The 16,612-nt window shown below is 44.4% G+C and overlaps 1 protein-coding gene across 1 annotated transcript in view; it reads right to left on the bottom strand.

Annotated features, from left to right (window-relative positions):
• The window catches only part of tmtc2a (transmembrane O-mannosyltransferase targeting cadherins 2a), an 87,415-nt gene that overhangs the window by 44,458 nt on the left and 26,345 nt on the right, over window positions 1-16,612 (bottom strand). The window contains exon 2 of the mRNA XM_079494449.1: window positions 6,048-6,735. Coding sequence (XP_079350575.1) covers window positions 6,048-6,735 — 688 coding nt within the window. The remainder of the gene's footprint in view (window positions 1-6,047; window positions 6,736-16,612) is intronic.

The raw sequence follows: 16,612 nt of genomic DNA, 5'->3' as shown, positions 1-16,612 counted from the left end.
CTTAAATACTTAAATAGATGCGTTAGGCATTCTGCCATCTGTTCTGCTCAATGACCCTTTTCTAGCTGCGCATTTAGGGGCTGCTCAGCAGTGCGGCAGTAGCTCAGGAGGTAGAGTTTTGTAGTATTGTCTGTCAATGTATCTATTTATCTATCTCCCAATCTGTAGTCCGGGTGCTGGACAAAATGACAGATCAACATTTGGGGCTCCTCACTGGCAGGTAAGCCAGTAGCTAGGGTACAATAGCAGTTGCAACACAAATAAATGAGTGGGGAGGGCTAATTGACATAACGGATAATAAACTGGGATAAATCATTGGCTACTACTCTAAACTTAGAAAACAAAAACAAAAAAATGCAGAGAAATTGTTTCCCCATGGGGATCTCTACAAATATGCGCCCCCCTCCCCATCTATTTATTTAAACAAGCAAGCAGAACCAAACCCGAGTTTTTCAGAACATGAATTACTTAAAAGGCACCTCTGTACTGAAAACCAATGCTATTCTTGCTATCAACATAAGAAAAAACATCTCCAGCTATGTCATAAATGTAGTGAAGACATTAATCACATTCAGAGAAAATGCAGTCCACTGTCCAAGTCAAAACAGTGAGACCTCTGCAGAATTCGTAATGGAGTGAATCACTTCGCATCTCAATGCATCTGGCGGGAATCCGAGGGTAGTTGCACTAGAGCAGGGGTTCTCAACGTTTTTGGCCGGGGACCCCCGGAAATGCTTTGGCAATGTCTCGGGACCCCTGCCCCGCCCCCTCCCGACCCCCAATATAAATTGACTGCTACAATAACCTTAAACCATTTTGGGCGGGAAACCCTTTTGGTGTTTTAAGCATTGTTATAATTTAGCTATTGAAAAATAGCAGATCTACAAGCTCATAGCGCGCCACCGAGTGGCGCGCTACGAGCTTGTAGGTCTGCTATTTTTGAAAAATCGTGAAAATAAAATTAAAAAAGAAATCTTTATTTTTTTTATTTTTTTGAAAATAATTTGGGGACCCCCTAAAATAATTTGGCGACCCCCCGAGGGGTCGCGACCCACGGGTTGAGAACCCCTGCTGTAGGGCAGAAACCTCCTATCTCCATATTCTAATCGTACGTTTTGTCTCATCTTGCACTTGCCCTAGCCTTGATGACCGTGCAAGCTTATGCAAAGGTTAAAATGTAAATTAATTAGCATCTTATGTAGAGTAGACAGTTCAGACCTGGAATGATCCTATAGCGTGTAGTGTCAATGTACAGATTATAGATTGTTTTGATATTATACTGTTTAGACCTATATTATTATCACTCTGAATTAAGAGCGTCTGCTAAAACCCTATTGTAAATTGTCTAGTGGCAGACTGAGGGACTGCCATTGGATTTTTTATTTTTTTTATTTTTTTTAATGTCATATGAAAGCAGGGAATCATAGCTTCAAATTGACATATTGGTTGTTCAATTTGACCGACCAGTTTTGGAGATATGGCTTAGAGTAAATAGAGTAAATAGCGAGTTGAGAAAACAGGCTTGAAAGGTTCACTTCTGTGGTCTCTAACATTACACCTAGCTACATGTGTAAGCATTTATTTCATATTTACATGTCAATTTCAGCTCTGATATTTATTTCAGACATGCTCTAGTATGTGAAGAGTCCGCCTGTGCTATTAACTCATTTTGAATAAAAAAAAAAAAATAATCAGTTTTTCTCCTCTGGGGAAAAGCTGGAGGTTGCACGATGGCAGGCTCTCAGTCAAATCATAGATGGTGCCATCATAACACTGACTTTGCACTGGGTTCTTCCTGGTAGTAGAATGTAAATGCAATGTAAATCCCCTCGCCTCTCAATGTCCTGCTCTCTCTGTCCTACCTTGTCCCATTTGCCATCTCATTTCAGTCCCATTAGGGAGCTAATAGGATGAGAAATGGAGTGCGAGTCCAACCGCATCTGTCTCCTCCACTCCGACATGGGGGCTGATTTGCATTTCCTCATTGTTCACACGGCTGCAGCGAGAAGGTGGTCAGATTTTGTGATTGTGTGGAGAATTACTTTCCTCCCCCTCTCCAATAGCTCACTGTTCAAAGAATGACACGGGGGAGGTTTATTTGAATGGAAAATACTTAATAGTGCAATTGTAGCCTACTGTAGCTGGCATACAGCCTCAATTATATTTTGTTGTATGATTGTGTCGCTTCCTGAAATGAACAGATATGTGAGTTTAAATGGTATAGGCATAGGTAAACACAAAGGTTGGTATAGCATTACAAATTAAATACAAAAAAACCCAATTCCCATTTCAAGTGCATTTGTCTTATGTTAACGCCAGCGCCGCTATTTCAAAGCCCCCTCAGGTACATCATTATTTAAACCACTTTCAGCATTGGTATAATATCTTTTTTCCGGCGAGTAGATCTTGTTGAGCTGGTCATTTGGAAAGTAGCTCTCGAGTCAATAAAGTGTGGGCACCCCTGCCGTATACAATCTGTTATTTCTGGCAGTGATAAAGTTGCATGATAAAGCATAGAGTGTGCTCATGTCTGCCACTCTAGACCAGAGGTGTTGGTCAGACACAGTGGGTGATAAAAGCAGGGTACGACAGATAAAGGGAGGAAGTGAGGGCATTATCTCCATCGCCCTCTGTGTTCTCATAGCGTAGCGCCATGTCTGGCTCCTTATCTAGGCGGCGTTAGCCCTGCGACTGCCTGGGCACAGCACGGTGATAGCCACACCAGATGAGATGTGTCTACATCACTGCTTCCCTGTGTAACAAATGCATCATTGAGTGTAATATATTCAATATTGGACCAGCAACATAGTATTGCATAATTGACCATTTTTACACAAAACCTTAAAGGAGCATTCAGTGATTTGGGTGATTTGGGGAAAAAAACATGATTGGAGGAAGGCCCCTCTCATCCTGATTGGATGAAGGCTTTGCCACCCAAAGCCCAAACCGAAACTAGGGTTTTTTTACCCCAGGGGTTAACTGGGGACAGGGAGGAACTCCTTATATGGTCAGCGCACTTTATAGTAGGGAGGATTATCCAAAAAATAAGAAAGAATAAGTGATATTTGAATTAAGTGAAATCACTGAATATACCTTTAACCTAGGCTGTAGTTTTATGGTTTTATACTTTCTAGAGTGCCAAAGTCCTGACATCCCTCGCTCATCCCTGACCTGGGTCACAGGAAGTTCTTTCTCTATGAGAATAACATTGTGTCATCTTAGAATCATCTCAATATAAGAATTGTGGTAAATAAAAATAATAATAAATAACAATAAAACAAAATTGTCCCAGGGCTATTGTAAGTGAGGTGGCTCTGTATGATTTACAATTGTCACTCACTCATATTTGATAGTAGCCTATACAGCCTGTTTATGTGAATGTCGGTTACCCAGATAGGATGCGTACATGAGGTACATTATGTCAGACTTCGATGCTCTATTTCCGTTCCTCCTACGTCGTTTCTTTCTTGTGTTTCCCTGTACGAGACACACACATTCCTCCACTGTGGCTGTAGAGAGCTTAATGGATGCCTTGTCATTGCAGCAGCATCTAATTAAAAAAACAGGTGTTGTGTGCATCTGCTAAACTCTGGAGGCTGTTGAACACATATGGCAGACAAAAACACCAGTCTCTCTCTCTCTCTCTCTCTCTCTCTCTCTCTCTCCCCCACACATCCCTTGGGGTCTCTCAGAACAGATCTGGGTTATTGTTGCCAGAGACGACAGACTACTGCTAAAGCAGCCCCCCAGGGGTACAGCAAAGATAGACATGGCATGCAATTAAAAACACACACACACACGCACACACACACACACACGCGTGTGCGCACGCACGCATGCGCGCACGCACACCCACGCATACACAGCTTATATGTATTATGTAGTACGTGTAAATAATTATAAACACATCTCAGTGAGTCCCCTCTCTCTCTTTGTGATGTGCCTGTTGTTTTAGAGCTACAGTATGGGCTTAAATTAATGTCAATTTATTTTCCGACTTGTGAAACAATACTTTGGCACTAATAACCTTGGGGCAGGTCCGTCTACAGTGGACCTGAATGGACAATCTGGATGAGTATTATAAAAATATGTTTTACAAAAGTCGGCCTCCTGGTGGCGCTATAACAGGCCGTTCTGGAAAATTCATCGTTGGCATCCAGGGAGTGTGCGCAAAATTTGGCACCGATCGGGTTAACGGTGCCGGAGATTAGCTGTACACAGACGGACGGATGGACGCACGCACACACAGACGGAGTGCAAACCTCTCTCCCCATGCCTTCGTCCTGGTGGAGACAAAAAGGCCTAGTTTTGACCTAAAATACAAGGACACTTGTATCCTTGTAGGGGCTGCTGATGAAAAAAAATGTGCAATAATGCAGATGCATTGAGATGCATCGTAAAATCGAACCCAATTGTTGGCAGGCGCATCGTAATCAAATTGAGAGGCCAGTGAAGATTCACACCTCTATGCACACACCTCAGGGACAGCCCTGTCCTTGCACATTTAATCCAAGGGGACCTTTTATTATCCTAGTTAAATGCTGTATAACGAGAGCTGGCGGTTGGCTAGAAGAAGGAGCGGCATTTTGCGATCCGTATATGCAAATATAATATAGTGACAAAATTACGTATTTAACCCCTCTATCGTTAAGGACCATTAGGTTTCCCAGGCGGGCTATGCTCCCTAACCATTGAGCTTTTGGCCCGTCCGTGCGTGCGTGCGTGCGTGCGTGCGTGCGTGTTGACAGAGGACACCATGACTGGATAATAACCAGATAATGTCTGGATATATTATATATATATAAGGATGTGGGCCGGTGTTTTTTCTGCAGGGTACCCTTCATCGCCTTGACATAAAAGGAATCACCCCCACACACACACACACACACACACACACACACACAAACACACAAACACACACACACACACACACAACGTGCAGAAGGCTGTGGGCCGCCTAATCCGGATTTACTTGTGTTTATGTGTATTTATTTCAGCTAGTGGGGAATGCAGTAGCAACTGGATCACTGCCCACTTTGCATATCAACAGATTGTCTCCCAATTTATCAGAATGATAAATGAGAACACAGTAGTTTTCCGCTCCCCTCTTATCCCCCCCAACCATGCATTGTGCAAAGGCAAACAGTTTTCCAAATCATGCTCTTAATGCTCTTAATGAAAAGCAAACTATTTGCAGCCACACACAGAAACATTGGCGTAAACACAACCATGTATGTAAATGTTGACACGTGCACAATTTCACCCATGCAGGAACCATTAACAGCTGGCTGAGGTTTCCCTCGGAGTGCAGGAAGGTATAATTGGATACACACGACACGGTTTTCCCTGCAGCGTGCGGACATGGGTGTGATTTGAGATTCTGATCGAAATTTTAATTCTCATTTCAACAAGGTCACAACAAGAACAGCCTGTTATCTTCCCAGACCTTCTTTTCATAAAAAATATGCCAATATATGCTTTCATTACTGTAACTCCTACTGGAAAACTAGAACATTCTTTAAGAAAATGACAGGTAATTCAGAATCATATTAGTCCATAACTCCATATAAGGCTACCCATGCCATTTAGAGTACAGTATACTTTGGTCTAGCTCCACCTTCCCCTTAGCTTAGATGTTCAAAAAATGCTTAATAAAAACACTGGAGAGTCAACCCTGGCCCTACATTGTGGCACACCCTACCACCTGAACTCGGAATGGTGAGCTCTGGTGCCATTTTATGTATATGCTTCTTAAATAAATTATATATATTTCCTCTGTTTTTATAAATTTGATTTCAGTGTAATGTAATCCTTCTCGTTTTAATCTTAAAAGAGTATGTTTTGTACTCCGTCCGTCAGTCCGTGTGTGCGCGTGTGTGTGCATCCGTCCGTCCGTCTGTTTACAGCTAATCTCCGGCACCGTTAACCCGGACGATGCCAAATTTTGCACACCCTGGTTTTTATGTGAAGCACTTTGGGCTGCATTTTCTGTAGCGATGTGCCGTATACCAGTAGTAATTATTGCATGTATTATTATAATATCTTACCCTCCCCAGCAGAACGGCGATGGTCTGGTGAAAGCAGAGCCTCTGGAAGATGAAGAGGTCGTACGCGGCGGAGACGGCCAGGACCGTGACGCCCTGCTCCTTCCACAGCATACTGGCTGCGGCGAAGCACAGGCTGCCCAGCATCCAGACCCAGCACCGGCACCACAGGCTGCCCAGCGTCCAGGCCCAGCACCGGCCCGCCAACCCGCCGCGGAAGGACCCCCGGGGCTCCCTGTGGAGGCCACAGTGTCCGGCGGCGTCGTGTAAGGCGCGCCGGGGGTCCCTACGGAGGCCACAGTGTCTGGCGTAGCAGAACAGAGACAGCAGGAAGAAGACAGCGGCGCCGACGTCGGCCCGGCCCACCACGCCGGCCACCGCCTCCGTGTGCACGGGGTGCGAGGCGAACAGCAGGCCCGCCAGCAGGCTCCACGGCGCTCCGCCCAGCAGCGGGCGCGAGAAGGCGGCGAAGAGGGCGGTGACGGAGGCGTGGAGCCCCACGTTGACCAGGTGGTAGCCCCGCGGCCGCAGGCCGTGCAGGGCGTGGTTGAGGCGGAAGGAGAGCGTGCAGAGAGGCCTGAAGGACTTGTGGCTGCCGCTGTGCGTGAGCAGGGTGCCCCAGAAGTCGTCGTACATGATGCTGGACCACGGAGTCTCGGGGAGGAGGTCCTGGTTGGTCTTGATGGCTCGGCTGGAGCAAAGACACACAGGCAAACCACAGTGAACACATTGTGTGATGGGATGGATCACACCGGACGAAATGGAAACTCTACCAGCCACAGCAAGAATAACTCAGAACTTTAACCCATTAAGACCTGAGGCCGATTCTACACAATGACAGTTTTCTGAAAAACCTATGTTTCTATGTCAGTGGTGCTCATGCTCAACCCTTTTCATGTCAAGGACCCCCAGAATTATATGCGTTGAAAACGTTGAAAGAATTTATATTTCAAAGCTTTGCGCTACATTTTCAAGATTTAAAAAAAGAAATAGCTAAAGTATAACATAATCCTTAAAACACTAAATGGGGGCCCAGGCAGTAGCGTAACCGTCTGGGCACCCGACTGGTAATCCAGTCGCAGTGTGCCGCGGGTTCGACTCCCGAGCCCGACACGGCCTTTACTGCATGTCTTCCCCCATCTCTCTCCCGTTTCCTGTCAGCCTACTGTCTGTCCCTTCAAAAACCAATAAAAGGCGTAAGCCGCAAAAAAAATATCTTTAAAAAAAAAGAAAAAAAAGAAAAAAAACACTAAATGGGCTAATGGCCACCCTGAATGGGCTAAAGCAGTTATGAAAATAAATAAACAAAACTAGAGGTTGGGTGTGTGGACACAAGAGAGACAGAGGGGGCCGTGCTGAAGAGCCCCAGAGCATCACTGCCAGAACATTTGGGCTATACGGAGGGGTGACAGGCGGCCATGTTGAAAGCTGTCACCAAGCCCACGGGCAGCTGCCGTGTGTTCATGGCCCTGCCAAACACATGAGGAGGAGAGCCAGGAGCCAAACGTATGTTCTGTTCAGCACTAACTGTATTCCTCACCATTCTTTGTAAGGAAAAAGTCTCGTTCCAAGAGTACCATTATAGAGGGCAATTACCGGTAAAGTTTTTCCTCTCCCCAAAGTTTTTTAGTATCCAATCGTGAGGTGCGAAGGTATAGAATATATACAGTGGACCATGTACAAGATAATAGCTTTTTCAGAGACTGACACCACAGCCATTGACTGTGAAATAAGATAAAAGGATGTCCACTAGGGTCGTGTCTATGGGTAATGTGACAAATATGACACACACGCACACACACACACACACACACACACACACACACACACACACACACACACACACACACACACACACACACACACACACACACACACACACACACACACACACACACACACACACACACACACACACACACACACACACACACACACACACACACTCTCATCATGACCAGGTGGCGGTGGTGGTGGTGCTGCTGCCCCCCTGAGGCTGATTGTGGCATGTCATAATTAGCAGGTCATTAGGAGTGTTCACTAACAGACTGACACCACTGACAGATTGACACTAATGACATTCACCAACAAGCTGTGAGGGACAAAATGTCACCACACAGCCTAGACTGTATGCTACACTGTAAATAATATCACAAGCAAACATATGTTAGTTCTGTGGCAAGTATAACTTCAATGCAAATTCAAGTGATTGTCAAAGTCCATTTGCAATTTATTTAGGCTATATAATACCACTGTTTGTTTGTGTGTGTGTGTGTGTGTGTGTGTGTGTGTGTGCGTGCGTGCGTGCGTGCGTGCGTGCGTGCGTGCGTGCGTGCGTGCGTGCGTGCGTTGCGTGCGTGCGTGCTGACAGTGCATGTGCATTATTCCACATTTCAACCCTTCACCCGTCCACCCCTGCAATCTTAAATCAGTGACCACCAGGTCGTCCACCGTGCAACCAGTGACCGGTATCAGTGACCGGGTCATGGCGTGAGCTGGACTGAACGCTTAGCATTTCCCAGGATTGTTCTGTGGCTGCATGGGAAAAGTCATGGTGTGTCTGTCAGTCAGACTGTACACAGCAGCACTGGGACAGAGGGGGCTCGGCTAGACGCCCCGCCCCCTCTAGTCCCATGGAACTCTATTACATCATGTCTCTTCCTCTTGCAGCTGTACTGCACTTCCTTAACGAACTATTATTACACATCCACTGTGGTAAACATATCAAGGGTTCCCCCGTGTAACCTAAATGCAGGAAGACTGGTGATACAGCACTGGGGGAATGCTTACATTGTTTGTATTAGATATAGTACATATTTGTATGAATATACTACTACTGTATGTTTGTATTGAATTCCATAACGGAAATGGGGTGGTGATGTGTGTGCACAATACGATACTGGCGTTAGTATATACAGACTCAATCCTAATCCCTGACATTTGAATGAGACAGGCATAATTACGATTGAACTGAAAACGTCTTCAACGTCCAGTGGTGCTGCTGCGTGTTTTCGCGTCATATCTATCTATCATATCGTGTTCCTCTGGCAATTTAACAGCACAGAGAGCAAATCCAAACACAGCCTATATATCCCTATATAGCGACTTGGCGCTATATAGTCTAAGGTCTCAATCCTCTGTGCTGATAAATAATGGAAATATTCAAATTGGGCCGAAAAACCTCCCTCCCCGTTTCTGCTCACCACTGCAGGGATGAAAAGAATGCATTAGCCAGGAGGGTTTTAGAGGTGTGTGTGTGTGTGTGTGTGTGTGTGTGTGTGTGTGTGTGTGTGTGTGTGTGTGTGTGTGTGTGTGTGTGTGTGTGTGTGTGTGTGTGTGTGCGCGCACGCTGATGGCTTCATTGGGGCCTGTCGCTTGCAGCAGAGACAGATAGAGTGGTCTCCCATAGTGACTGCTCTTACAGAGGGGGAGTGGTCTCCTATAGTGAGGGGGGTCTTTTGTATTCAGCCACCGTATGTGGGGCAGGCAGGCAGGCTGTGGGGCTCTCGCTCTATTCACTGTCCTTAAAAGTACAGGAGGGGTTTGTTCCTTTCTTTTCCCTTTTCCACACTCTTGTGGGTGTGGGGGTGGGGTGGGGATGGGGGGGGGGGGGGCTCCAGCATTGGCTGAAAGGACACATTAGTGGGCTGGGTTTAGGAGAGACGTTTGTGGTGTGCTGAGACCCCTTTTCACCTGTCCACTTCTTTTAGTTAAGACCCAAATGTGATTATTCCGTTTTTTTCTTTTCTCCTTTTTTGTTTTTGTTTTCGGGGGCAGTGGGGGTCTTTTCAAAATGTAAATGTGCTACTCCACAGTTCCCCAACAATGTCTATCACAAAACACTAAATACCACTCTTTCCCAGATGTCATTTAGTGTGCTGACGTATGTACTTTTTACAATTCACTGCAACGAGAGAATATTCACGCTACACAATTTAAATGGTTGCATTTTTTCCCATTAAATTCCCCCTTTTTCTTCCATCTTCATTATATTGGAATTTGGAAGTGCACATGTAATGCGTGTGTGTGTGTGTGTGTGTGTGTGTGTGTGTGTGTGTGTGTGTGTGTGTGTGTGAGTGTGTGTGCGTGTGCTGCCATTAGAACGCTAATGGAGTCTCTCTACAACACTACAGTAGTATCTGAGCCATGAACAGCGCATGGACTTATTTAGGGTCTTAAACTCAATCATCTCTGCCCCAGTGATAATCACCCTAATCAGCCCTCATGAGACTGCAGGGCTACGCGGAGATCTTTTAACTGTCAAAAACCTCCACAGTCGTATAGCATCCTATAAAAGAGCTGTTTCCTTAATTGCATCCCTATAAAGCTCATAAATCCAAAGCCATGTAAATCGTGGCAGAAACCTCTTATCTCCATATTCTACGATGTTTCTTGAAACACGGCTTGACTTTTGATGCTTGTGAATTTGAATCCTGAAAAGTAACAGTTTTGGACTTATGAGGTTTCCACCCGAAATGTGTGTGCAGTCTGTGCACGTACTGCATGCATGGTTAGGCTGCTGCCTTTCTCTCTCTCTCTCTCTCTCTCTCTCTCTCTCTGTGGTCTTATCTTGTAAACGAAACGTGCCTTCATTTTATGGGTTCCATTTTTACTGAAAACCACAAGAACATTAATCAGCATCACGTTGCAGAATGTCGTTGCTCTTCTGGGTCCTCTAAATATTTAGGCTTCAGGCCAGCCTGTCCGTCTAGAAGAGCATGTTTACTGGTCCAGCTCTGCTACGCTACAATACGGACTTCCTGGTATAAACTGCTGTCACTTAGTGTAATCAGCCCCGGATAAATTACGGACTTTTATGTCAAAGAGCATCCACTCCACCCTGACAGGTAATGAGATGGATTATAGCTCACCATCATCATCAAAACATGCCGGACCACCGGATGTTATTTCATGTTCTATTGGCACTCTTCTGTGACCTATCAACGCCTTCTCAGTACCAAGACGGCAAAACAGGTGACTTCTTGAGACGGACGGTGCCAACATGTCAAACGTTTCAGTGGAAGAAGGGGGAGCTGAAGCGGCACATGTTGACTAATGGGGATATGTCAAACATTTGACATTTATGGTCACATTTGTCCCAAGAAGTAGCAATATTATTTTTTTAATTTTATTTCACCATGTCATATTTCACCTTTTCAATCATTGCTTGCTTTATCTCTCCCAGACAGACAGACAGACAGACAGACAGACAGACAGACAGACAGACAGACAGACAGACAGACAGACAGACAGACAGACAGACAGACAGACAGTTTATCCCTCCCTTCCCTCTTCAACATCTTTCTACCCATCTGTCCTTCCCTGTCTTTGTTTACTATCTCACTCAGTGATTCCTTTCTACCCCATCCCCCCTTATCTGGGTGACAGCTATTGAACCTCCATGCTTATTATTGAGAAACCTGAGTGCTAATTAACCACACAGACTGGACATGCATATTATTCACACAATGCTAATCTAAGGATAGCAGATGAAAACGTGCACGCGCGCACATCAGCCTCTGGCCCTGTGCAGGAAAAAAAGGCAGTTTTGCCATATTTTGCAAGAGAAATAAGCAACCAGGTCTATGAGAACCAGCCCAAAAGAAGCGACTGTACTAGGCCACATGATCACGTTTAACCCGTAATTGCACCGGATATTTGAAAATAGCCCGATCTACAAGCTCACAACACACAACATAGCTTGAAGATCGGCTATTTTCAAAAGAAATTGTGAACAAAAGCGAAACTTTTGAATATGTGTTTAAACATTTTAACATCACAAATCCCTGGCACAAAATATTTTCAGACGTAATTGTCCGTGAGCAAATACAATATGGGGGTCGTCCTTGATTTGAATACGTTTGAGAACCACTGGTTTAAACAACATTAAGAAACAAGGCCAAATAAGCAACTACACTTTACAAACAAGCCCCCCTCCCCAAAAAAGCAACCCGCATCTACCAACATTTTCAAGCGACTTTACAGAAAACAAAACAAGCCCAAGGTCGCTTATAATAAGCAGACATGGCAACACTGACGCACGCATGCACATCAGCCTCTGGCTTTGTGCAGGAGTAGGGGGGGGGGGGGGGTTACAGGTGATTAACAACCTTGGCGATGGAAAAAGCCTCCGCATTGAGCTGACAAAAGGAATCCATATCACAGTGATGGTGTTGCGGTGAGGTCTCCTCCTCAGGCTGCCGTGGATGTGAGAACAATGCGAAGACAGAGTGCATTCTGGGATGCTGCCGTCCTTTTTAAAACGAGTGGCAGTATATCTGTCTTCGGCCTGTCCGCTTTGCACCGTCCACTGCATCCTAAAAGTCAAAGTGAGGATTTATAGCTGAGGCACAAAGCATGCAGCCAATACATAGGCCTACTAGAGGGAGCGACAACGATCTGGTATACCCTCCAGTTATAGAACACACGCGGGCAGATTCTCATTCTCCTACTCTGCCTTCAAAATGTGGACCATCCATTAAAAGATTGTAATCACCGGTTTCTTTCTAAATTGGCCTGAAAAAAGAAATAAAAAAGAACATCTATGCAGGAGACCACAAGCCAAAGGGAGGAACAACTTGGCGCCAAATGACTCATAAGTCATAAACGACCTGATTCTGGGTCAGGGTCTCGTAAGTAGCAGAGTAGCTGTATGACTGCGATCTATTGAGAGTCAACCCAAACCTTTTGGGAGAAGAGGATAAAAAAAGAGGAAAAAAGAAAAAGAAAAGAGAGGAGGAAAAAAAAGTAAATTTCCATGCATCGAAAGGAGGTGTCATTCATTCACTGCCGCTGTTTTCCTTTTTCTTCCTATGCAGTGTTTTTGTATTTGTTGATGACATGTATTATTGTGTTATTTTGTTATTCTATGTTGATGAATTGAATACGTACAGTAGGACCACAATGGAACAAGTCCCCAGGACTCAGGCTGTTTACATTTCTGTCCAATAAAGCATTCAATCAATCAAAAAAGCTACTCCTATATATTTAAATATATATCATTTTGGCCCTCATTAAAATGTTTGATAAACACAAATTCATACTCGTATTGCGTACATATTATTCTTCTGAAGGTGAGGTCCAGGGACCCTCTGGGTTACTTGAGGGGGTTCCAAATGGACCCTTACAGGTCTGTAAATCTTGCACAATATTGTATGTACAATATTGTTTTTGCACAAAAGAAGTGTACATTTATGGTGGTCTCGGAGTTATGGTGGTCCTTATAGGCCTAGTACACAAAATCTTTAATCAAGAATCTGTCAATTGCCCAGGCGGTGGCGTAACCGTCTGGGCACCCGACTGGTAATCCAGTCGCAGTGTGCCGCGGGTTCGACTCCCGAGCCCGACACGGCCTTTACTGCATGTCTTCCCCCATCTCTCTCCCGTTTCCTGTCAGCCTACTGTCTGTCCCTTCAAAAACCAATAAAAGGCGTAAGCCGCAAAAAAATATCTTAAAAAAAAAAAAAAGAATCTGTCAATTAAATGTAGTATTGACTAGTTTGTCATGCAAGACCATGCAGTATACTGTATGAGTTCATGTATTATTAATACATGTATTGATAAGAGAGGGACAAAACTCATTAAAGCCTTTACAAGCACATCAATGGCCTATCCCCATTTGAAATGATTGATTTTAACCAACTATTATACCGTAATTCATTATTGTGTCACCAACTCAAGCACGTGGCTCAGAGGACCATTTTGTGTGTGCTCTGTGTTAATCCAATGCTAATGGATGGGATTAGAAAGTGATCATAGACCCCATTGTGTTTCTGAAACCTGCACAGAGGGCAAAGGTCAACACATAATCTGATTAAAGCTCCCTCAGCGTGTGTGTGCGTGCGTGCGTGCGGGTGTGTGTGTGTCGCACACACGATTAGTAATCGTCGATTACGGAGGAAACTGCAAAACGTGTGACATCATGGCTCATGGCTATACAACAAACAACCACAACCTCCCACTCCTCAACAAGTGGTTGTGGTTGTGATCTGATCATCCCTCCATCACCTGTTGATTTCGTCGACTAAAACTATGACGAAAAATGTTCGTCGACTATCCTTTTTCACTGACGAAAACTGAATGGAAACTAAGCTATGATGACTAAAAGTAAGACTAAATATATTGACAATTTCGTCAAACAAATAAAAATGTGACTAAAATGTTTGCAAGGGACTAGTGGACAAGAGATCCAGTATAAGTAAGACACAAGTCATTTTACACTTGCTTGCATGCTGAAAATAGCCGATCTACACGCATCGCAGCATGACGCGTTGTGTGCTTGTAGATCTATTGCTTGTAGATCTATTTTATCAAAATATGATCTTGATACGATGATACGACTTATGACATTTAGTCGACTAAAACTAGACTAGCACTAAAACATGTCAGATGACTAAAACGTGACTAAAACTAAATTAAGTTTTATTCCAAAGACTATGACTAAACTAACCGATTTAGCGCCATTCACATGGAACACGAGAACCTATTCTTTAGAACCTCTACGCCAAACACAGCAACACAACACACAACCGGCCATTTTGAAGATGCGTGCGCATCCACTTCCATTCTAAGCCCTGCAGTAAAACCGCTGTATCTCAAAAAACGACATTGCGGAGACAGAATCTGGGCCAGACAAGCGTTTTCAACGGCCTGTAGCAGGCGCTGTGATACTCGCGGTCGGCTTTATCCACCATCGACCGAGAGAACAACAACCGGTGAAGACACCACACACATCAGTTTGTCACAGGAACACAGAATTACGGATATTTGGATCTTCAAAGTAAGTGTCACGCGCGATAAAACCCTGGCAGTACGCGATCAAGAGATGGATTAATGGTAGCGGTAAATGGGCTAAAATCTAAATGTGCTGCCAAAAACAACACTGATCACCATGCAGGGTTGAATCATCATGTGGAAAAGCATTAAGACTGGCTGCATGGCTGTGCATTTATTCACTGCTGGATTATTAGCTGACTATAATCCTGCCAGCGTGCGTCCACACGGCACTGCTGAGGCGGCTGTCCGCATAGCTAGTGGAGTCAGCAGTGTTGAATTTGACAGCACATTTTAGTTAAAGCCATTGACTTTGGAATGAAACTTAATTTAGTTTTAGTCACATTTTCACTCATCTGAAATGTTTTAGTGGTAGTCTAGTTTTTTTGTCGACACATGCATTTCTGCAGACCTTGATGGCATCGCAATGCCTGATTTTACACTTGGTTGCATGCTGAAAATAGCTGATCTACAAGCTCACAACGTGTCGCAGTGTGACGGGTTGTGAGCTTGTAGATCTGCTATTTTCAGCAAGCAACCAAGCATATACACCGACTTAGTTTTCGTTACTGAAAAAAAGGTGGTCGACGAACATTTTCCGTCATACTTTTAGTCGACAAAATCAACACTGGGAGTCAGCTGTATGTGTGCTGAGACATGATCCCTAGCCTCGGAAACCCAGGCGCTTTTATTTCCAGGAAGAAAAAAAACGGGTCTCTCTCTATCTGCTAATTACTGATGGTCTGCAGCTTTATTCAATTGACACACACACACATGCGCACACACACACACGGCAGATCCTGCCGGGAGCTGCCTATGCCATAGAAAGCACAAGTCTGTTCCAGGCTTGGTCATCAAGACACTGATGCTACGTAGGAGAGGGAGGGCAGCGATTCAGGAGTCCCGAGTTGGTGTTGGCTAGACCCCACTATCGCATCACAAATTAGAAATATCAAAACCTTATTTGATCAAAAAAGCAATCGATCGAAAAAGAAAAGAAAATAATCGATAGTTGCAGCCCTCACTAAAGTCTGACGTCAATATCGGTAGAGGGCGCAAATCCACAGGTTCATGTACTTTTTATTTGCATTGTAATCCCCATAGGGGGATTTTAGATCGCCTCATATAAGTACTGTGTTTGAAAAATAAACATGTCACCCCAGCCGCTTCACTCATATGGATATGAAGAATCAACAGAAAACGCTATTGTTACTGCTACTGAATTAGTTACATTGTCGCTAGAAACAGATATACATCTCATAGTGACTGTCACATGAGTGACTGACTGTCGCAAACGATACAGAGACACCTCCCTAACAATAACACAGAGAAAGCTTGTTTATTTTTGGACCACAACGCTTATATAAAACGATTTTAAGATGACCAGGGGATGAGTGAGTATGGGAGGATGAGAGGACTTTGGCGCTCTATAGAATGAAGGATGGAAGGAGCAAGAGAGAGAGAGAGAGAGAGAGAGAGAGAGAGAGAGACCACACCATGCTTCACTTCCCACTCTACTCTCTCTACACTTCTTTATTAGTTTGGCTTCAACATTAATTACAACACCGTATTCTTTATGACCCCCATCACTTTTCACTTTCCTACAACCTGTCATCACATAATTTTGTATATTTCTAGCGTCACAGTAACAGAGAACAAACGTCAAAACGTCAATGTATTTGAGGGTAGATCGTAATAAAGTATTTGATCTTTGCTGTCAAACATCACATTCCTATCAGAGTTGTTCTGCTTTTAGTTCAGTTCTGCGTCGGGACCGACCGACTGGCTGGCGTCTC

The sequence above is a fragment of the Electrona antarctica genome (genome assembly GCF_951216825.1).
Source record: "Electrona antarctica genome assembly, chromosome: 23".
Taxonomy (NCBI): Eukaryota; Metazoa; Chordata; class Actinopteri; order Myctophiformes; family Myctophidae; genus Electrona; species Electrona antarctica.
This window is presented reverse-complemented; position numbering and strand designations above follow the sequence as displayed.